Source organism: Hypanus sabinus, chromosome 6 (genome assembly GCF_030144855.1).
Source record: "Hypanus sabinus isolate sHypSab1 chromosome 6, sHypSab1.hap1, whole genome shotgun sequence".
NCBI classification, from domain to species: domain Eukaryota; kingdom Metazoa; phylum Chordata; class Chondrichthyes; order Myliobatiformes; family Dasyatidae; genus Hypanus; species Hypanus sabinus.
Genome location: NC_082711.1, coordinates 54,998,342 through 55,022,775, shown reverse-complemented (window position 1 = coordinate 55,022,775; position 24,434 = coordinate 54,998,342). Strand labels below are relative to the sequence as shown.

Genomic DNA, 24,434 nt, shown 5'->3' with positions numbered 1-24,434 from the left:
ACAAGACAATGATCCAAAAGACGAGGTTTAAAAAGAAGAAAATTTGTGTTTTGGAATGGCCAAGTCAGAGTCCAGACCTTAACCCAATTGAAGAGGGCTGTTCACTCAAGGTACCTCAGAGATACTGATGAACTATAACAGTTTTGTTTAGAGGAATGGTCTAAAATTCCTCACCCTTGTGGAAGTCTGATCGTAGCTACAACAAACATTTGGTGGAGGTTATTGCTGCTAAAGGTTGTTCTACCAGTTATTAAATACAAGGGTTCACATACTTTTCTGATTGAATTGAATTTACTTTATTTCTTACATCCTTCGCATACATAAGGAGAAAAAATCTTTACGTTACGTCTCCATCTAAATGTGCAATCATAGTAACTTATAATATTTTATGATAAATAGAGCAATTAATGTACACTCAGGTCAGCGTGAGTTAATGTAGAATATGTGTAATTGCAAAGGGTTCACAAATTTTTTGTAGTATACAAGGCATTGGTCAGACCACATTAGAAGTGTTGTGAACCGTTTTGGGCCTCTTTTCTAAGAAAAGATGGGCTGGCATTGGAGATGGTCCAGAGGAGATTAATGGACATGAAAGGCTTAACAAGTCTGGGTGGCTACGTATAGTTAAAATGCCAACTATAAATTTGCAGGTGATACATTGTTGGCAGAGTTTCAGATGATGATGAAAGTGCATATAGGAGCGAGCTATATCAGTTGAGTAGTGTTGCAGCAACAACCTTGCACTTAACATCGGTAAAGAGTTGATTGTGGATTTCAGAAAGGGTAGGATGAGGGAACACAAACTAGTCCTCATAGAGGTGGAGAGAGTGAGCAATTTCAAGTTCCTGGGTGTCAATATCTTTGGGGACCTAACCTGGATGTAACATATTGCAGCTATAATGGAAGCAGGGAAGCTGCTACATTTCATTAGGAATTTGAGGAGATTGGGTTTGTTAACTAAAACACTCAAACTCCTACAATTGTACCATGGAGAGCATTCTGAACGGTTGCACCACAGTCTGCTATGGGGGTGGAGGGTGCACTACTGCATTAGATCGAGAAGTTAGTCAGCCCCATCATGGATGCTTGCCTCCGCAGTATTCAGAACATGTTCAAGGAACAATGCCTTAGGAAGGCGGTGTCCATCATTAAAGATCCCCACCACCCAGAACATGCGCTGGTATGACACTGGTACTGTCAGGAAGGAGGTACAGAGGCCTGAAGGCACTCAGCAATTCCCCTCTGCCATCTGATTTCTAAATGGACATTGAATCATGAACACCACTTCATACTTTTCTATTTCTGTTTTTTTTTGTATTAATTTTAAACTTAACTGGACACGTGCTTGCTGTAACTCAGTTTTTTTTCCTCTATATTTATCATGTATTTTAATGTTCTGCTGTCATAAAGTTAACAAATTTCACAGCATACACCAGGGATATTAAATCTCATTTTGATTCTGACATAGGAAGAACATTTGGCTCTGGGACTGTAGTTAGAGTTTAGAAGAATGGGGGGGGGGGGGGGTTCTCCTTGAAACCTATTGAGTATTGCAAGGCCTTAGATAGAATGGATATGGAGAGGATGTTTCCTATAATAGGTGCATCTAGGACCAGATAGCACATCCTCTGAATAGACGTACATCTATTTAGAACAGAGAAGTAGAGGAAATTCATGGAAGCTAAGTCACTGGGCATATTTAAAGCAGAAGTTGATAGGTTCTTGATTAGTTATGGTGTCAAAGGTTATGGTGAAAAGGTAGGAGAATGGGATTGAGAGGTATAGTAAATAAGCCACGATGGAATGGCAGAGCAGACTGGATGGCCTAATTCTGCTCCTTTCCATTCATCGACATTCCTTAATGTCCTAACATTTAGTCTGTATGTCCTGCCCCATTTGACTTCCCAAAATATGTCTGAATTAAATTGCTTTTGCCAATGCTCCACCGACCTTTCTATCCAATTTATGTCCTCCCTTAGCCTTAGATGACTGTGCTTCCTTGCCATCCACAACAACATCAATGCTTGCAGAATACCTCCTATGTTCACGTTGAAATGTTTTTCCTTCCTGAAAGTTATCCATCTTTCTTTTTTTTTGACTAACTCACTGATGCTATCTACCATGTGCTTCCCATCTTCGATACTCTATAGTGAGTCTAACAACAGCTCAAACTGCAATGTATTCAGATAGGAGCTGAAGTGGGATACATTTCCTGCAAACGACAGAAACATTGGATTTGTCTCTGATCTCCCACATTTTGCAGGATGAGCATACCACTGCACTAGCTCCTGTATCCTTTATTACCAGTCCTTTCTACAAATAAAGGAAAAATTAATTTAAATTGATCGCTAATAGTTCTCATTACTGAAACCCATCACTCAGCAAAGCCTGCCCTGTAACAATGCAACCCGTCACAAAGACTGATAAAGTATGTGTGCAATTCATCTGCCTTTTTCATTTTTGATAATTAATTGCCTAGAGTTGCTTTCTGTTGCATCAAAGTGCTCTTATTTAAAGAGATTGAGTAGAGACTCGTTTTGTCCCCCTTTTAGATTGCCATCTGGCTTTATCTTGTACGCTAACGTTTAATTCATTATTAATCTCTTACTCATTCTTTGGCATTTTATTATATTGTGTCCAATCTTATGACCTGTTTATCTTAAAACTATTATGTGCTTTTTGATTGCTATCTTTAACCATCCCACTTGTTAAAACCTCCTTTGCAGCTCTTCCTCGATGAAACTTATCAGTGTATTCTGAAAGGTGCCCTTAAATGTCTGCTGTTAATTAACAGATAGATCCCATGACTTAATTATCCATTTTCCATCAATTCTACTTTTAGAGCTCCACAATTTCCCATATTTAAGGATAATACTCAATGTCTTGGTCCCATTGTTCTCCCACTGAGACCAAATGCAAATTGTGTGTTAATATAATTGTTGCTGCTTAGAATACTTTCACAATCAGGTCATCGATTCCTATTTTGTTGCACAAAGCCAAACCTAATGTAGCCTGTGCTCTGTTAATCAGTTAGCTTTTTGTTCAGTATTTGCGTAAATAATTATACATTGACTGGTGTGATGTAGTATACTCCTATTTTCCCTATCTTGAATCTTTTTAATTTCGCAGGTATCTGTCACCAAATGGGACCACTTATAGATCAGAAGTTAGAAGAAATTGACAGGTAAAAGTTGTTTTATTCTATTTGTTTGTAATGTATATCAGAGGGAGGGAATATTCCTTGGAGTTCTAAACATTAGGTATGGAGCCCTAGAAATCTCTGGGTTTCACATCAAATGTGCATGAAAATGCTTTGATTGCCAACTACCATCGTCTCTTGGCTGATAAATTAATAGTCTTACGTAATGAAAATCACTTTAAGGAATCACTGAAATTAGCAAAGGCATTGAATGTAGGAGACTTGAATGTCCTTCAATAAAAATGTTGCGGAAGCAGTACTCTTGTCCAGGCCAAGAACTGAAGCTTATCACCTCAAAGTTAGGCCTGCACCAGATGGTGAGGAATATTGGCCACTTCGCCTGTCCACTGTCAGTGTTGATGCAATGCTTCATTCTGAAGCATTGACAGTTTTGTTTCTTTTCTCTAGTTACTGGTTCTCTACATGCTGATTTCCTCCAGCACGTAGTGTGTTGGAAGAATAAACATGCTTGACATAGTTCTTGCTAATCTACCTGTGATTGTGCATCCATTCACAATTGCTCTACTGCAGGTGACAACCACACTACTAGTCTTGTCATTGTAATGGGGTCACTAAAATCCTACTAAGGGGGTTAAACACAGAACAAATTCACCACCTCAAATTTGGGCTTCCAAGAAATGCTGAAAACTTTTATCAATAGCAGAAATGTATTTTACCAGAATCCATAGCCTCATAGTCCACTATTAAAGATGGGGGATAAACTCTGGTTCATTGACCAGAAGGAGATGTCATGGTTGTTGTTTGAGATCAATCATCTCAACCCCGGGACACCACTGCAGGAGTTCTTTCAGACAGTGAATTAGGCCCCAGCATCTCTTGATGAATCATTACATGGTCAGAAGTGGGTTGATCACCTTACCTATTTTGATCGCACAACTCAAATATGTGACTTTTACTGCCAAAAAACTTCAAGGGCATGGAAATACCACCACCATAGTTTCCCTCCAAATCCTAACTTGAAAATACTTTGCCACCTCTTCACTATTTTAATGTTGGAATTCCCTATGCAACAGTACATTGAGAATACCTTCATCAGAGGGCCTGTCCAGTTCGAGAGAGTGCTCTCGGTGAGCTGGTGTCAGCCAATTAGAAATGAGCATTAAATGCTAGTGGCATCCAGATCTTAAATAAATAAATAACAAAATGCTGTTTCCACTCGTTTTTTGACTCATAATTTTAAAATTTATGGTTTGAAAAACATGCTAATCAGAGTAATCCGAGCACAAGATTGGGATACAGAAATAAGTTGATTATTATTTTACTTTATTATGGGAATAATCTATCATCCTCTGTCATATCTTGTAAAACTAAATTACAGGCTGTTACCTTTGGATACCAGCAACTGGTTGCTCAATATTAATTTAGCTTTTTTTTTGTGTCCAAGTATAGTTTTTTTCTTCTCCCCATCATTCTTTCATAAGCTATCATATGCTCAGTGTTTTTTGTATTTTACAATGATACTGATTGAGGCTGTCCGTTGGTGGGGGTTGACCATGGATATTGCGTCCTAGCAGCCTATGTCATACATAAGCCAGGGTGATATGAAATGGAGAACAAGCTGTTGCCCATGTAGCAGGCTCGCCCTCTCCACACAACTGATGAATGCAAAGGAATGGCAGAAACCGATACAGTTAGGCATCAGTGGTGCTGTCGGAGTTGGTCATCAGGGTTGAACTCAGCATTGCACTGCCTTATGGACTCCAGCTCTAGATTTTTCCTTTGGGTTTACTCCCAAAGCCTTTGTCATGAGTGGGTATAACTGCAAGGCAGCTGAAGTTTGAGATCAGAGTTTTCCTTCTAGGTGAGCTGCCAACCGTGGCTGATGAGACCTATCTGCCCGAAGCAACTTGTTTAAAGGCACCAATGACTCGCCTTTGCCCCTCTCCTGTCCAATAGCAATAGTTCTGCTGGTAAGCCACACGTGTAAGCCTGGAGCTGCACTTGGTTGTCAGAGGCTATTTGACAGGTGCCCACCATTGGGAGCATTTAAGTATTTAGTAGGTATTGGGAACTCAGCCACACAACCCTTCCCCCGGCAATGACAACCTCGAGGAACAATGATTTTGCTACTTTCCTGCGATTCACAACAGCATCTAAAGTAGTGTCAGGACTGGCACATTGACATGACCTATGAGAAGTCTTCTCTGTGCACTCTTAACCTTCCTCAACTTTGGCCAGATGCAAAACCGGTATTTTAAAAACAAAATTGTTTCAGCTTTGTCAGAAATAAAATGTGCCATGCTGTCCTATAGATGGCGTCCTTGATACAAATATCTGCTCTGTTTATGATCTTTTAATTATGAATTATGATAAGATTCATACTGATGCCATCTCTGGGCAAGAAATATTGCATGGGCTTCTCTCTGAAATAGAGCTTAAATTTATGGCCCATTGAATTTCATTGTATTATTTTAGATACAGTATTACCTCATACCTGTTTACTACTTTCTGGTTTTAGGAAGCATTCTGAACTGTCAGATCTAAATATGAAAGTGATGGAGGCGCTGTCTTTGTATGCTAAATTGATGAATGAAGATCCTATGTATTCCATGTATACCAAACTCCCAAATCAGCAGTATTATGTGCAACCATCGTCTGTAGCAGTCTCACAGGTATCTTATTAAAAATAAGTTTGCAAATTATTTTTCTTGATATTTTTAACCATCAAACTCTGTGAATTCCTTAAAACTGAAAAGAAAAACTTATCTGTGCATTGAATGTCCTAGCTGCGATTTCGTCAGAGAATTTGACCACTGAAGATTTCTTGCAGCAAATGAAGGATGTGACAGCTTTTAACTAATGACATAAATGTTCTAGAGTTCATGAAATAAGTGCATACAACATTGTGAAAAGTTGAAATGTTCTTTGTCATAAACCCTCTGGTCAGATTTTTGAAATCAAATGGAATTTATCATTATATCATTACAGTAGAAAATATTAGTTGTTTCATGAGAAATGGGGAAAGCAAAATATCAATGGTTTCCCCTGCAAAAGGTAAGAGTTTGTTTGCTGCTTCTGGCAACTTTGAACACTCAAGGCTATTTGATGGCATGTGCTTGACTTTAGCAGGTATATTCAGGACAGCCTCCCAGTGGCACTTACGTAGTATCTGGAACACCTCAAATGGCTTCAGTCCAGGGTTACAGTCTTGCAGCTGATCACATTCCATCACTTAATCAGACTGGTCTTCCACCAACAGCAAGTTCAGCTATGTCTACCCAGCAAGCTGTGACATCTTATACTAAGTAAGTATGTATGTGGTGTTCTGTTATCATCTGAGTTATTCTGGACCCCTTGCAGAATTAAATGATTTTCAGTAGCTGTGTACTTTAACATCTAAACTGAAACTATTCGGCGATAAAATCAACTTTTAATTACTTAATCATTATTAACTTGTAGAATAATTTTCTTTGAAAGGAGAAGCCAGTAGTTTCCAGTCATTTAAATAAATTCAGCGTTACAGGAGACCCCTAATAAGCTTGCCAACAGGAAAAAATCATTTACATATGAAGTTCAACATGGATAAATATGAAGTCATAGATGTTTGGAAGAAGAATAAAGACCTTATTTATAACTGGGAAGATGCGGCTAGAGATACAAGGAAAACTTGGAGTGGCAATCAGGCGAAGTTGCACCATTGATTAACAAGACGACAAAACTGAGATGAAAGATGATTAACTAAGCCTCGGTGAGATAATGGAGGGCTGAATATAGTTTCACTAGATCCCGTAGGGCAGTTTAGCAAATGCCTATGAGTTCCAAGTAAGTGGCAAACTGGATCCAAAATTTACAGAGTGACACGTTGCGAAGGATAATGTGATAACTAGGCTTTTGTAGACCAGTATAGCACAGGAACTACATTGTTCCTTTGGCCCATGATGTGCCAATCTAATTAAGCTAACAACATCTAATCCTTTCTGCCTGCATATGGCCCACACCCCTCTATTCTCTGTACACTCACCTGCTTATCTAACTATCTATTGAACACCTCCATTGTATCTGCCTCCACCACATTCTGACAGTGCATTCTAGGCACCCACCTCTGTATAGTAAAAACAAGACTGCCCCATAGAAAATAGGTGCAGGAGTAGGCCATTCGGCCCTTCGAGCCTGCACCACCATTCGGTATGATCATGGTTGATCATCCAACTCAGAACCCTGTACTTGCTTTCTCTCCATACCCCCTGATCCATTTAGCCACAAGGGCCATATCTAACTCCCTTTTAAATATAGCCAATGAACTGGCCTCAACTGTTTCCTGTGGCAGAGAATTCCACAGATTCACCACTCTGTGTAAAGAAGTTTTTCCTCATCTTGGTCCTAAAAGGCTTCTGCTTTGTCCTTAAACTGATCTCCTTTTGAATATTTTCTTCTCTCTTTCTTTAAATGCATGCTCTATCTCAATATACATTTAAACTCTGGAGAAAAAGCTTTTGACAATCTGTTTTATCCATGCCTTGGATAATTTTTATAAACTTCTTTCAACTCTCCCCTTAGACTCCCTGGGCATGATTCCTCATAGCTCAGTAATGGGGGAGAACACTAGTCGAGATTTACAAGAAATCTAGCATGGAATTCGGAGGGATTTTATTTCCTCAAAAGTTGACACAAATAGTATTGTGTTTAAAGGAAGTCGGACAGGTGAATGAGGAAGTGATAATATGTAAAATTCTGATAATTGGCATCAATTATTTTGAAATCAAAGTGGTCCAGTATTTGGCTCTCTTATTGTTCTGGAGTGTGAGAAGTGTCTGTAATTGGAATTGAGGGTCTAGATTGTGTGCTAGTTGTGTGCTCAAAGTGGGGTCAGCTGAAATCCACTGGGTTCTATTTTCAGCTCCCTTTATGCTCATCAGTTACTGAAAAAGTTATACGTCTGTGTAATATACAAAATAAGTGTGATGTGATGGAATAAAGAATTATATAAAAATATACTATGCAGATGGAATAAATTTATAAATACCAGCATGTTTTTACAGTGTAAGCAGCGTACAAGATTGTGGTTTAACGTGTTTAGAGTGCATTGCAGTGACTGAAGTAACAGATGGTGTGAAGTTTTTCTTTGTTCTAATAGCCCTATAGTGCATTCAAGAAGGGAGCTTTTGGAAGCCAGCTTTTTACTGGCTGGCTTACCTTCATATTTCACTTTTACTCTCCTTAAGACTCTCACTTGTCTTCTGTTAGTTTTTAAAAGCTTCCCAACCCCCTAATTTCCAGCTATTTTCTCAATATTATATGCTCTCTCTTTTGCTTTTTTGTTATATTCCACTTGTCAGCCATAGTTGTGCCACACTACTTAATCTTTAGTGTATACCTATCTTTTTCCTTTAAAATCCTCACAGAAATTTCTGCCATTGCTGTTCTGCCATCAATCCTGTTAGTGTCCTCTTCTAATCAACTATGGCCAGCTCCTCTGTCATGTGCTCTACAATTCTATTTACTGCACTGTAATACTGATACATCTGACTTTAGCTTCTTCCTCTCAAGCTGCAAGGTGAATTCTATCACGATTACTGCTTCCTAAGAGTTCCTTTTATCTTAAGCTCCCTAATCAAATCTGGCTCATTACACAACTCCCAGTTAGAATAGTCGATCCTTTAGTGGGCTGAATCACAAGCTGCTCTTAAAAAGTCATCTTGTAGGCATTCCCTCTCTTGAGATCCAACACCAACCTGATTTTTTTCCCATTCCACCTGCATATTGCAATCCACCGTGACTATTGCAACGTTAGCCAGCCAGTGGTGCTGTGGACTTTGAGGCATGAATAATCTTGAGTTTGTATCTGGTTGGCTGCTTGCATGTTTTCCATCTGTGCTGGGTTGAGTAAGCTAGTAACTCAGCCTTGTATACTGTAATTAGAAAAAAACTGTCAAATCCTATGCAAATGGCAAAAATGCCACCTTTTGAGCTACGAGGCATGGAAAGGAATGACAGTTGCAATATGGCCCTTTTTACATGTCTTTTATCTCCCAGCATTACTTGCATCTCACATTTGAAGGGCTGAACCATCTGAATCTATTCCTTGTGGTTTCTTAACTCTTCCCACAAGGATTCTACAACTTCCGATCCTATGTCACCTCTTTCTAAGGGTTTGTTTTCATATTTTTTATTACCAACAGAGCCACCCCATCCTCTTTGCCTACCTGCTTGTCCTTTTGATACAAGGTGTATCCTTGGATGTTAAACTGCCAACTATGATTTTCTTTCGGCTATGACTTGGGTCGCAACTTCATATATGCCAATCTCTTGCTGTGCCACAAGATCATCTATCATATTCCGTACTTTGTATACATTCAGATATAACGCTCTCAACTCTTGTTTCCGTCACCCTTTTCAATTATTCCCCCATGTTGCGTTTCAACTCGACTGCAATTTTGCCCCATCATCTGTCTGTTCTTCCTCAGGATCACTGATCAATTCAGTGTATACTTTCACTCGTATACCAACTGCCCCATCTTCCACTCTGTCACTCCAGTTCCCACCCCCCTGTCAAATTAATTTAAACACTCCCCAACAGCTCCAGCAAACCTGCCCACTAGTATTCTGGTTTCTGTTGGGTTCAGGTGTAACCCATTCTTTAGTACACCAGAAGAGATCCTGATGATCCAGAAATCTGAAACCCAGCCACACATTCATCTGCCAAACCATCTTATTCTTACCCTTACTGACACGTGGCACAAACAGCAACCTAGAGATTACTATCTTTGAGGTCCTGCTTTCAGCTTTCCACCTTACTCCCTATCTCCCTATATTATACCTTGAAGACTTATTTTCTCTTTTCCTACCTATGTTGTTGGTACCAGTATGTTTCACGACTTCCAGCTGCTCACTCTCCCCCTTTAGAATGGTTTGGAGACAATCTCAGAACATACCATCCGGGTGTATCTTTCACGTCCACAGAATCTCCTGTCTGCTTCTCTTAACTATGGAATCCCCTAACACTACTGCACTCCTCTTCTCCCCCGTTGTTTTCTGAGCCACAGCACCAGACTTAGTGACACAGACCAGGTTGCTAGGTCAACACTCAGTCCCCAACTCCCCCAGCAGTTTACCTATTGTTGAGGGGAATGTCCAGAGGGGTACCCTGCACTGTCTGCCTATTCTCTTTTCCTCTCCTGTCAGAGTGATCATGATGAGTCAATGGAGAAAACACACATTTTTCTTCAAGTTGGTGTGCATCTCCTCCTTTTTGAGGACTTCCAGCTATAAGATGTGACTGCACCAGGACACTAGCTTGTCTATTTCCTGTTGCTCCTTGACTTTGTCACCTTCAGTGTTTAGTCCAATGATGGTGTTGTCCACAAATTAGATGATTTCTAATCTAACATCTCATTCGATTGGAAGTCAGCTGAGGCTGTACAGAATATAAATAATGACTTGAGCTGAAAGGCTAATTTTTATGTTGTAATATCCTGAATATGAAATATTTTCAATTAAGAATTACAGTACCTGGCTTCAGGTTGGTTGTTTCAGTGTGGAACAATCTACTAGTAACATTGAACACTAAAGGATAGTCATATGATCTACATCACAAGTGGAAAACGTGCTTATAAGAATAGCTGTTTGTGCATTGATTTTGAAAATTTGTCCCTTTTTAAACTAAATTTTGAATTCAAGGTGTTCATTACAAATCAGTAGATTTATGCAGATAAAGTGCAAAGAAAATACATAAGCTGAAGTACTTTAATTGGTGTAATAGTTTTAGGCATATAGATATAAAAAATGTAACTGCAAATTCAATAAATATCACTTTGTTTATAATTAACTTTTAACCAAAAACAGTGATATCAAAACATTTGAAACCTAGTGATGGTACTATGTTTTAAATGTTTGACCTGCATACGTTCACTGCTGAATTGTGTACTTTAGTGGTCGCCAACCTTTTTAAGCCCAAGATCCCCTACCTTGGCCTTAGTAAAAGGCAAGATCGACCCCAGATCAATTAGTTACACGCATGCGCACCGGGGCAGAAAAGACCGGAAGTAAAACCCCGCAACCCGGAAGTAGTAGAAATAATGTATGAACATCAGAGGTACCCACCTTTTTTTTGCACCACGGACCGGCTTAAAATTGACAATATTCTTGCGGACTGGCCGACGGGGTGCAGGGGTGGGGGTGTTAAACACGATGGGAATACAGCGATACTCGAAGCAGGTTCCTTATGTCCAGTCTATTCTGCAGTATAGTTTTTGCGGCTCTCGGCACTTAACTTCTGTCCCGCGCTGCTCACGATTTTTCCACTGAAAAAACCCAACGAGTATGTCTTTAAGTGCAGGGTGCCTGGACTCAAGGTACAGAAGCAGTTTTGAGGGCTTCGTTGCCCCATTAGACAGCCTTCAGGCCCGAACTCCAGCTTCCTGCCTGCCCGCTGCCAGATGCTTTGGCCAGGTGCGACTGGTTGTGGGTAGGGTGAGAGGACAAGGTCAGGGCCGGAGGTCCCTGTACCGGGGCCACAGCGGTCGCAGTCCAGAGAGAGTGAGCAACCAAGCGAGGAGTGTGACATGGCGCCCCCCCCCCCCCCCCCGGTAGGATCTATCAGCCCACAAAAGTTTGTTTCAGTAGATTGCAGCGAGGTAGCTGCTCTGATACTTACGAAACGCTGAACCCAAATTAGGTCGTTTGCGAATATTTTAGCACCAGGTTCCCCACGAACATTCGGTGTGTTAAACGGTTTAGAGGCAGCACTCCAGGCCAGTAGCGATGGCACTTCCCGCTGGCCGCCCGAGGCCAACCAGTGATCCCTGTGCAAGGGTGTCACTGCAGTGAGGCGACTGATGACCTCGCGTGGGTTCAAGTTCAAGAGTGAGCGTGACAAAGAATGAGGAAAGGTGCAGCTGACTCATATCGTTCCCTCAGGGGCCGGTGGTTGGGGACCACCGAAGTACACTGTGTAGTGCGGGGGAGCTACATGCATGCGCACTGGGCAGAAAGAACGGAACTAAACCCCCGCAACCCGGAAACAATCTCTCAACAGTATTTGTGTATTTATTTTTCAATTTTTTTTTGGGATCTACTTGCATACTTCCATAATCTGTTCACTGAATAGTTCTTGGAATAAAATTACTCTAAAAGCAAGTATCCAACTGTTGTCATTAATACCATTTAAACGTGGCTTGTTGCAAGTTTGGTCAGTTAAGTTTTATCAGTCTATAGTATTTAGCCAACTTTTCGAAAGAGGAGGTTGGCTAGGGGAACTGTGGATATCATCGGGGTACAAACCCACATTCTTCAAACATCTGTGTTTGAGTCATTTACCTCATTACAAATCTATTTTAGCTGTTTACCTTGCATGTTAAATAGACCTCAGGTTTTAAAAATCAATTCAATTTTTTCTCTCTTTCAGTGCTATGGCTGCAAGTACATACATAAGTCAGGCACCTGTCTATAGTCAAACTCCCCCTTCAAATGTCGACATCTCTAGTTATCAGAGTACAGGATCAAATGGACAACAGATACCAAGCTACAGTGTTTCCTCGACAGCACATGGCCAAGAATCTAGCAGTCAACAACAATCACCTTACTCACAGAAAGCACTTCTATAGAGGATATGACATTTCTCATCAGATTTGTCCTTTAACTATTAACCCTTAACGCTGGTTGAGAATGAACAGGCAGTGCTTTAATTCACAGCAATTAAAATGTCATCAATATGCACCAGTTGCACTGAACTTTTGTTTCTTCGAACAGAACCACCTAATTCTAAAGAAGGACAAATGGTAAGATACCCCTGAAGAAGTATCATGATGTCCCATTTCATGGGATAAGATGGAACTGATAGCTGTTGTGTACATAATGTTGGTTTATTGCATTAGTATTAAATTTGATAGCCATAAGTGAAAATGTGAAGATAAACTGTTGCAGTTGATATAGAAATTTAATTCATGGTGGATTTCAAATTAGATTATCGATTTTTCTAGTAATTTTAATTTATATATATTTAAAATAGATAATGTTTCATCATCCTTATGATGTGAAGGATCAAATCTACATTGCCACATTTTGCACTCCGATTGGGAAAAAAAGGCTGCCTAGATGCCTGCAATGATGCTTTGCTCATTCTGGTCTAAAAGAGAAAGCCCAAATGAGTTACAGGACTTTCTATGCATTTTGTTTTGCACCTTTTTCACCTCCAGTGATTCTGTTTTGGCTTCTTTGTTTTAAACATTGTTCTAACTTAAAATGGGATTTATTTTTCAAATGAAGAGTCAGAACTTATTTGTGACTCATTACAACCATGTGCAGTTTAATGCTCAGCAATATGATGTTCTGCCTTCATATAATGATTTTGACGTTTGCATCCTCCAAGATGATAGTCGATACTCCAAGTTCGGAATTTGAAGGTAGTGAAATGTTTTTGTTTTCACTCCCAGCTTGTCTGGTATCTCCAAGCCTGAACTTTTGAAACAAAGCAGTTCTGAATTGTGTTACTGCTCGTTTCTTGCCAACTATCAGTGACAGAAATCACTAATTTTTAAAAACAAACACATGCAATTGATACTATATTAAAAACTGTTCACTTTATTTATCATATGTCTTAATGGCCACATAAGTGCACACAACTGATGCTATTTAGAATAGCCTTCTGCCTTCTATCCCAGTTAAGTGTCCTAAATAAACAAAGAGAATCCAGGCGATTAGTTTTGTTCTTTAAGTGTTATCCCAAATAAAGTGGCTGCTCCAATTATCCAGAATCCACTGAACTAGTGACTTTTTCCATGTAACTCTAGGTCCAAATGCCCACCCACCAAAGGCAAAACTATGAAGCAAAACCTGCTGTTAACACTGTTTTGTAATTGGAGTCAATCCTTTTTCATTGATTAGGGTTGTTGGATCTTATTGCTTTTGCAATAGCTGGAAAAGGTGATGTTTAGAATTAATTGACAATATTCCAGTACTAACTTTCTTGGCCTACTGAATTCTGTCACTAAGTTAAAGCAATGTGACATACCCCTTTTGTAAGAAGTATCAGTACTGTTTAGAAACTTCCCAATCTGTCTTTTGAATTTGAGTTCTTTACTCACTGTTCTCAATAAAGAGTATTATCTATTTTCAGTGCATAAATGAAGTTGGAGGGGAATGAGGAGAGGCATAATCATATTTGCAGACCGGTGGCAATTTTTTTTTCTCTGGAATTGCTCTTTAAAGGCACTACTCTCATGTTAAAGTGACACCATCATATTTCTGTTCCAACATCATTTATCATTCTGTATGTAAATTTAGAAAGTTGTTGGGCAACATTTAACGAGATGGTGCTGCTTCAATCTAGTATCTATAACTGGAGGTGTGAAATTTGCAAATATTTGCTGCATTTACACTTTTTTAAATTCTTGAAGTTGATATTGTTTGATCTGAAAATGGAAAACGATCATATTTTTCACTCAATGTAATGCAATACCAGCCAAATGTAATTCAAAAAAGTACTTTGGTTAATAAATAGTTTAACAGATGTAAACTTTTTTCCTGGTTCATCATTAAATCTACAAAAATCATCCATGGTCCATAACTCTGTAAATATAATATAAATGTTTACCATGTGCTAATTGTAAAATGCTGGTTCATTTGTGTTCAGTTTCCCATTTACAGAAGTAAACTTGTTAGAAAATGAGCAAAAGATCTGTATGCAAGATGTTAAAACCATTTTATTGATGGATACCTGAGTATGTTTTGTCATATAGAGTTTTAAACGATGCTTATGCTGATAAGATCTGAAAGCGTGTTTGTATAATCTTTGACTTGTTAGCTGTCAAATAAGTTGTAACAAGAATGGCTGAATTCAATGCAAAAATTATAAGGCATCTCATAAGATTCTATTCTATTGCATGTCATGGGATCATAAAGTGAAAATACTGAATCTTCATTGAGAGGGTTTCACAGTTGACCTGTGACCAATTAAATAGTTTAAATAAATAGTTTAACAGATACTGTTCTGATGTCAGTGAATTGAAATAGTTTTGTCAAAAAGTTTAATAGTTTTGGTCTTTGAGTTCCACTATAAACTACCAGAGACTTATTTTGTTTGTTCTACAGCCTCTCAGTCTTTTACACTTAGGTTTATAATACACTGAGATGATCTTCTGAGGTCAGCACTTTCTGAGAATGAATTTGCAAATGACTTTAATTAAAGCTCCACAGTTGATATTGAAAAGGAATTTTTTAAAGCATTCATTTCTGGAGGACCAGCATATAAAAGCAAGGAGGTGATGCTTATGCTTTATAAGACACTGGTCAGACTGCATTTTGAGTAATGTGAGCATTTTGGGGCGCCATACCCAAGGAAGGATGTGCAAGCATTGGAGGGGTTCCAGAGAGGAGGTGAAAAAAGTTAACATATGAGCATTTGATGGCTCTGGGCCTGTACTCATTGGAGTTTAGAAGAATGGGGGGCAGGGAAGAATCTCATTGAAATCTACTGAATATTGTAAGGTCAAGATGGTGGATATTTCCAATAGTAGCAGAGTCTAGGAGTAGTGGGTACAGTCTGAAAATAGAAGGACATCCATTTACAACAGAGCTGAGGAGGAATTTCTGAGGAAAAATCACTGCCTTAATCAGCTGTGGAGGCCAAGTCACTGGGTATATTTAAAGTGGAAATTTTTTTTGTTTAGTAAGAGTGTCAAAGGTTATGGGGGGAGGGTAGGCAGGAGAATAAGGTTGAGAGGGAAAATAATTCAGCTATAATCAAATGCAAAGCAGACTCAATGTGCCAAATGACCTAATTATGCTCTTGTATCTTATGGTATTATGAAAGCTAATTCAGCAATTGTTGAAGTGCAATGGTCTCAGAGTGTGGGTTTTGCTAAATGAGGGTAAGTGTATTATATTATTTTAATTTTACCTTATGGCCAATTTTATTAACATATACAATTAAGTCCACGCTGGCAAGTTTTGCGATGAAGCTTGAAGTTTCAGATGAGAGCATAAACAAGATTAATGGAGGCGGCCCATCTTTATGCCAATCGAGTCTCATTTAAGGTCAGTTAATTTCAATGGCTGGACTAGAGTTGTAAACAGCAAAACAACAAATAAGGCAGAACCTGCAAAAATAGACTGCAGCTAGTTAATTGCATGTTGTCTACATTGAGCAAGTGGTAATCTTTTAAAAGAGAAATCGTGAGATTTCAGAGCTTTTCACCTTTATGATAGCAAGTCTAATAAACCATTGAGTGTAAGGAATATCAAGGCTTTAATAACAAAAGAATAAAGCACATGGCAGCCTGAAGCAACTGAAAATGAGTAAGTGTTTCAGGAATATAGCAAGCAAAGGATTGGGTGTGTAGACAAAGAAATGAGACCAGAAGAACATTGAAATATTACATGAAGCCAAATTTAAGAAAACCTCAAAGCCTTTTATAAATTTATTAAGGGTTATTGGTGAAAGAGGTAAGGCCTGTTAGGGACCAAAATAATAATCTATGTTAAGCCTCAGATGCAACTGAGGTTTTAAATATTTGTCACCTGTATTCACTGAGAAATAGTTGGAACATTCAGCATAGGAGATTGAAATTCTAGAAAATGCTGTACTTAAAAAGAGCTAATATTGATACCTTAGCAGACTTAAAATGGAGAAATCTGCGGGACCCAATAACATGTTTTTAATTGAACGTTGTATTTTCCAACTTTGGGTAAACCGCTGTCACTATTTTCCATTATCAAACCTGTGTATCTTTCACAACATGCTTGTTTCAAATTTCATGTTAGTGGTCAGTATTTGTGCTCCTCACTTGATTTGTCGTAACATATCTCCATATATGGATCGTACATCTCACACCTCCCCCTCAGAGTTTATTGGAAGGGGCCCTGATCCAAAACGTTAATTGGTTTCTCATTCCAGAGACATAGGGAATGCTAATGCGGGAATTCTAGAAGCTATTGTCATTAAAAGGAGCAGATGTAGGATTTTAACCCGAAACATCAACAATTCCTTTCTCCGCACAGATGCAGCTTGAGCCACCGAGTTCCTCCAGCAGATTGTTGCCCTCATCCCACAGATGCAGCCCACCGAGTTCCTCCAGCAGATTGTTGCCCTCGTCCCACAGATGCAGCTTGAGCCACCGAGTTCCCTCAGCAGATTGTTACCCTCGTCCCACAGATGCAGCTTGAGCCACCGAGTTCCTCCAGCAGATTGTTACCCTCGTCCCACAGATGCAGCCCACCGAGTTCCTCCAGCAGATTGTTACCCTCGTCCCACAGATGCAGCTTGAGCCACCGAGTTCCTCCAGCAGATTGTTACCCTCGTCCCACAGATGCAGCCCACCGAGTTCCTCCAGCAGATTCTTACCCTCGTCCCACAGATGCAGCCCACCGAGTTCCTCCAGCAGATTGTTACCCTCGTCCCACAGATGCAGCCCACCGAGTTCCTCCAGCAGATTGTTACCCTCGCCCACAGATGCAGCTTGAGCCACCGAATTCCTGCACCAGATTGTTACCCTCGTCCCACAGATGCAGCTTGAGCCACCGAGTTCCTCCAGCAGATTGTTACCCTCATCCCACAGATGCAGCTTGAGCCACCGAGTTCCTCCAGCAGATTGTTACCCTCGTCCCACAGATGCAGCTTGAGCCACCGAGTTCTCTCAGCAGATTGTTACCCTCGTCCCACAGATGCAGCTTGAGCCACCGAGTTCTCTCAGCAGATTGTTACCCTCGTCCCACAGATGCAGCTTGAGCCACCGAGATTCTCCAGCAGATTGTTACCCTCGTCCCACAGATGCAGCCCATCGAGTTGCTCCAGCAGATTGTTACCCTCGTCCCACAGATGCAGCCCACCGAGTTCCTCCAGCAGATTGTTACCCTCGTCCCACAGATGCAGCTTGAGCCACCGAGTTTCTCCAGCAGATTGTTACCCTCGTCCCACAGATGCAGCTTGAGCCACCGAGTTCCTCCAGCAGATTGTTACCCTCGTCCCACAGATGCAGCCCATCGAGTTCCTCCAGCAGATTGTTACCCTCGTCCCACAGATGCAGCCCACCGAGTTCCTCCAGCAGATTGTTACCCTCGTCCCACAGATGCAGCTTGAGCCACCGAGTTCCTCCAGCAGATTGTTACCCTCGTCCCACAGATGCAGCCCACCGAGTTCCCCCAGCAGATTGTTACCCTCTTCCCACAGATGCAGCCCACCGAATTGCTCCAGCAGATTGTTACCCTCGTCCCACAGATGCAGCCCACCGAGTTCCTCCAGCAGATTGTTACCCTCGTCCCACAGATGCAGCCCACCGAGTTCCTCCAGCAGATTGTTACCCTCGTCCCACAGATGCAGCCCACCGAGTTCCCTCAGCAGATTGTTACCCTCGTCCCACAGATGCAGCCCACCGAGTTCCTCCAGCAGATTGTTGCCCTCGTCCCACAGATGCAGCTTGAGCACCGAGTTCCTCCAGCAGATTGTTACCCTGGTCCCACAGTTGCAGCCCACCGAGTTCCTCCTGCAGATTGTTACCCTCGTCCCACAGATGCAGCTTGAGCCACCAAGTTCCTCCAGCAGATTGTTACCCTCGTCCCACAGATGCAGCTTGAGCCACCGAGTTCCTCCAGCAGATTGTTACTCTCATCCCACAGATGCAGCCCACCGAGTTCCTCCAGCAGATTGTTACCCTCGTCCCACAGATGCAGCTTGAGCCACTGAGTTCCTCCAGCAGATTGTTACCCTCGTCCCACAGATGCAGCCCACCGAGTTCCTCCAGCAGATTGTTACCCTCGTCCCACAGATGCAGCCCACCGAGTTCCTCCAGCAGATTGTTACCCTATTCCCACAGATGCAGCCCACCGAGTTCCTCCAGCAGATTGTTACCCTCGTCCCACAGATGCAGCCCACCGAGTTCCTCCAGCAGATTGTTACCCTCGTCCCACAGATGCAGCCCGAGTTCCTCCAGCAGATTGTTACCCTCGTCCCACAGATGCAGCCCACCGAGTTCCTCCAGCAGATTGTTACCCTCGTCCCACAGATGCAGCCCGAGTTCCTCCAGCAGATTGTTACCCTCGTCCCACAGATGCAGCCCACCGAGTTCCTCCAGCAGATTGTTACCCTCGTCCCACAGATGCAGCTTGAGCCACCGAGTTCCTCCAGCAGATTGTTACCCTCGTCCCACAGATGCAGCTTGAGCCACCGAGTTCCTCCAGCAGATTGTTACCCTCGTCCCACAGATGCAGCCCACTGAGTTCCTCCAGCTGATTGTTACCCTCGTCCCACAGATGCAGCCCACCGAGTTCCTCCAGCAGATTGTTACCCTCGTCCCACAGATGCAGCCCACCGAGTTTCTCCAGCAGATTGTTACCCTCGTCCCACAGATGCAGCCCACCGAGTTCCTCCAGCACATTGTTACCCTCGTCCCACAGATGCAGCCCACCGAGTTCCTCCAGCAGATTGTTACCCTCGTCCCACAGATGCAGCTTGAGTCACCGAGTTTCCCCAGCCGATTGTTACCCTCGTCCCACAGATGCAGCCCACCGAGTTCCTCCAGCAGATTGTTACCCTCGTCCCACAGATGCAGCCCACCGAGTTCCCCCAGCAGATTGTTACCCTCGTCCCACAGATGCAGCTTGAGCCACCGAGTTCCCTCAGCAGATTGTTACCCTCGTCCCACAGATGCAGCTTGAGCCACCGAGTTCCTGCACCAGATTGTTACCCTCGTCCCACAGATGCAGCTTGAGCCACCGAGTTCCTGCACCAGATTGTTACCCTCGTCCCACAGATGCAGCTTGAGCCACCGAGTTCCTGCACCAGATTGTTACCCTCGTCCCACAGATGCAGCTTGAGCCACCGAGTTCCTGCACCAGATTGTTACCCTCGTCCCACAGATGCAACTTGAGCCACCGAGTTCCTCCAGCAGATTGTTGCCCTCGTCCCACAGATGCAGCTTGAGCCACCGAGTTCCCTCAGCAGATTGTTACCCTCGTCCCACAGATGCAGCTTGAGCCACCGAGTTCCTCCAGCAGATTGTTACCCTCGTCCCACAGATGCAGCCCACCGAGTTCCCCCAGCAGATTGTTACCCTCGTCCCACAGATGCAGCCCATCGAGTTGCTCCAGCAGATTGTTACCCTCGTCCCACAGATGCAGCTTGAGCCACCGAGTTCCTCCAGCAGATTGTTGCCCTCGTCCCACAGATGCAGCCCACCGAGTTCCTCCAGCAGATTGTTACCCTCGTCCCACAGATGCAGCCCACTGAGTTCCTCCAGCAGATTGTTACCCTCGTCCCACCAATGCAGCTTGAGCCACCGAGTTCCTCCAGCAGATTGTTGCCCTCGTCCCACAGATGCAGTTTGTCCCACCGAGTTCCCTCAGCAGATTGTTGCCCTCGTCCCACAGATGCAGCCCACCGAGTTCCTCCAGCAGATTGTTACCCTCGTCCCACAGATGCAGCCCACCAAGTTCCTCCAGCAGATTGTTACCCTCGTCCCACAGATGCAGCCCACCGAGTTCCTCCAGCAGATTGTTACCCTCGTCCCACAGATGCAACTTGAGCCACCGAGTTCCTCCAGCCGATTGTTGCCCTCGTCCCGCAGATGCAGCTTGAGCCACCGAGTTCCTCCAGCAGATTGTTACCCTCGTCCCACAGATGCAGCCCACCGAGTTCCTCCAGCAGATTGTTACCCTCGTCCCACAGATGCAGCCCACCGAGTTCCTCCAGCAGATTGTTACCCTCGTCCCACAGATGCAGCCCACCGAGTTCCTCCAGCAGATTGTTACCCTCGTCCCACAGATGCAGCCCACCGAGTTCCTCCAGCAGATTGTTACCCTCGTCCCACAGATGCAGCCCACCGAGTTCCTCCAGCAGATTGTTACCCTCGTCCCACAGATGCAGCCCACCGAGTTCCTCCAGCAGATTGTTACCCTCGTCGCACAGATGCAGCCCACCGAGTTCCTCCAGCAGATTGTTACCCTCGTCCCACAGATGCAGCCCACCGAGTTCCTCCAGCAGATTGTTACTCTCATCCCACAGATGCAGCTTGAGCCACCGAGTTCCTCCAGCAGATTGTTACCCTCGTCCCACAGATGCAGCCCACCGAGTTCCTCCAGCAGATTGTTGCGCTCGTCCCACAGATGCAGCTTGAGCCACCGAGTTCCTCCAGCAGATTGTTACCCTCGTCCCACAGATTCAGCCCACCGAGTTCCTCCAGCAGATTGTTGCCCTCATCCCACAGATGCTGCTTGACTCTACCAGCATTTCTTTTTTCGTTCTGAATTCCAGTTTCTGTAGTTTTATTTGTTTTTCATAGATATTGGGAAACATCTCGCATAGCGAAGATCAGTAAAATCCCACGGCCAGACACATATTCCTCTTCCCATTCCTTTCAGCATTTTATAGGGACCATTCCTTTTGCAAGTCCCAGTCCACTCTTCTGTGGATGAGCAGTGTGTGGTGCCTCATACTTTCCTCCCATCCAATGACCTAAACATTTTCCCCAGATGAAGCAGCATCCAGGGACCCAAACATCTTTTTTTCCCCAGTGAAGCTCACGTTTCTTCCAATCTGATGTACTGCAATTGACTTTCGCAGTGTAGCTTCCAATGCATTGAAAAAATACAATGAAAGTTGTGTGCTTGCTTTGAGAGCATCAGCTTTCAGTTTCCAGGATTTATCTTGAGTTATGCGTTGCCTACCACATTAATTCTCCATGCTGGAGGAAGGTTCAACACAAGCTTTTGTCTGGACACAGGACCTCCAGACTTGCATCAACGTCTCTGATAAGTTGCATTCTGTTGGTCACATCTGAGCATCACTGAAAATCCACGCATCTGTGACTTTAGCTCAGATTTCCCCCCTCCACTGGTGGGTATGTCCCAAGGCCTGCTATTAGCAACGCATGTCACAGGGAGAAGTGTAATCACCTTTTAATCATTTCTGTTAACTCATTTAACCTGGTCTGATGTTCTAGGAGATATTCCCTTTCTTCTGTCTATCCCTGCCCTCTCATTCAATGCAAGTTAAAACTAACTTATTTTCCCTCATGTTTCCAGTTCTTTAACAAGGATCATCAAACTGGCACAATAACTCTATTACTTTCTCCTCAAATGATGACTGAGTGTTGATAGTTTCCAGCCTCTTATATTTGATTGATAAAAATCCTTCTTCAACCTTTTTGATTTTTGTCCCCATGTTAATCTTCAACTCATCCCACTGACTGCAGTTTTGCCCTATCTGCCCTTCCTCACAGTCTCATTACATGCTGTATCTAGACTCACAGGAAAGTACAGTACAGAAACCAAATCATGGACCTGTATTCCCAATCCCTTTACTGCATTCCTCAGTACTCTACTGTTCACTGTGTAAGCCCTACCTTAGCTGGTTCTGCTGAACTGCAACACCTCACACTTGTCTGCATTAAATTCCATCTGCCATTCATCTATCTAGTCCAGATCCCTCTGCAAGCCAAGATAGCCTTCCTGGCCAATCTTGGTGTCATCTGCAAATTTGCTGATCCAAACCACATCATCATCCAGATTGTTGATATAGTTGATAAATGACAACTGACCCAGCACCGTTCCCTGGGACACTGCACTAATCACAGGCCTTCAGTCAAGAGAGGCAGCCATTGACTACCACTCTGGCTTCTCCCACAAATTCGATGTCTAATCCAATTTACTACTTCATCTTGAATGCTCATCTACTTTTATACCTAGGGCTCAGAATGGGGCATTATCTTGTTCCCACCCTGCCAATTTAGTTTAAACCCTCCCCAACAGCTCAAAGCAAACCTGACCACAAGGATATTGCTCCCCTTCAGGTTTGGATGTAACCCATACTTTCTTGTATAGGTTATACCCTGCCAGAAGAGATCCCATTGATCCAGAAATCTGACCCCCTCCCCCCTGTACCAATTCTTCAGCCAAATTATCACATTCTTCTCACTGGCACATGGCATAGGCAGCAATCTAGAGATTACTACTGAGGAGCTCCTGCTTTTCAATTTTCTACCTAACTCCCTATATACTTTCTTCAGGAGCTCCTCCATTTTCCTATCTATGTCAATGGTACCAATAGGTATCATGACTTCTGGCTGCTCACCCTGCTCTTAGTAAATGCTGCTGACCTGATCTGAGGCATCCCTAATTCTGGCACCTGGAAAGCAAAGTACTATTCAGTTATCTTTCACACAGAATCTCCTGTATGCTCCTCCAACTATGGAATTCTCCTTCATTATTTGTAGGCCTCTTCTTCCACCTTCCCTCTGAGCTACAGAGCCACACTCAGTTTCAGAGCCCGGTTGCTGTGGCTTCTCCCTGTATGCCACCTCCCACCCACACCTCCAACGTTATACAACCATAGAACACTACAGCACAGTACAGGCCCTTCAGCCATCCATGTAGTGCCGACCCATATAATCCTTAAAAAAAAGTACTAAACCCACACTACCCCATAACCCTCCATTTTTCTTTCATCCATGTGCCTGTGCCTGTCCAGGAGGACAGGCCCCTAATGTTTTAGCCTCCACCACCATCCCTGGCAAGTCATCCCAGGCACTCACAACCCTCTGCGTAACAAAAAAAAACTTGCCCCTGATGTCTCCCCGAGACTTTCCTCCCTTAATTTTGTACATATGCCCTCTGGTGTCTGCTATTGGTGCCCTGGGAAACAGGTACTGACTACCTACCCTAAATATGCCTCTCATAATCTTGTAAACCTCTATCAAGTCCCCTCCCATTCTTCTATGCTCCAAAGAGAAAAGTCCCAGCTCTGCTAACCTTGCTTCATATGGCTTGTTCTCCAAACCAGGCAACATCCTGGTAAATCTCCTCTGCACCCTCTCCATAGCTTCCACATCCTCCTTATAATGAGGTGACCAGAATTGAACATAATACTCTTAAGTGCGGTCTCACCAGAGATTTGTAGAGTTACAACATGACCTCTTTACTCTTGAACTCAATCCCCCTGTTAATGAAGCCTAGCATCCCATAGGCCTTCTTAACCACCCTATCAACCTGCGCAGCAACGTTGAGGGATGTATGGATTTGAACCCCAAGGTCTCTTTGTTCATCCATACTCTTAAAGTAACTGACCATTAATCCTGTACTCAGTCTTCTAGTTTGTCCTTCCAAAATGCATCACCTCACACTTGTCTGGATTGAACTCCATCTGCCATTTTCTTGCCCAACTCAGCAGCCTGAATATATCCTCTTGTAACCTTTGACAACCTACAGCTCCATCCACAACTCCTTCAATCTTCGTGTCATCTGCAAACTTACTTACCCATCCTTCCCCCTCTACATCCAGGTCATTTAT

General features: G+C 42.8%; 1 protein-coding gene across 4 annotated transcripts in view; it reads left to right on the top strand.

The window, feature by feature from the left end:
• Positions 1–15,292, top strand: part of LOC132395478 (signal transducing adapter molecule 1-like) — a 59,950-nt gene extending 44,658 nt beyond the window's left edge. The window contains exons 12-15 of one of the 4 annotated variants that reach the window (XM_059972160.1): positions 3,130–3,184; positions 5,679–5,832; positions 6,290–6,465; positions 12,564–15,292. In XM_059972160.1, the coding sequence (XP_059828143.1) occupies positions 3,130–3,184; positions 5,679–5,832; positions 6,290–6,465; positions 12,564–12,762 (584 nt within the window). In that variant the 3' untranslated portion in view covers positions 12,763–15,292. Of the gene's footprint in view, positions 1–3,129; positions 3,185–5,678; positions 5,833–6,286; positions 6,466–12,563 lie in introns of all 4 variants that reach the window. The other 3 variants (XM_059972162.1, XM_059972158.1, XM_059972161.1) reach the window with 3 other exon arrangements.
• Positions 15,293–24,434: the final 9,142 nt, after the last annotated feature.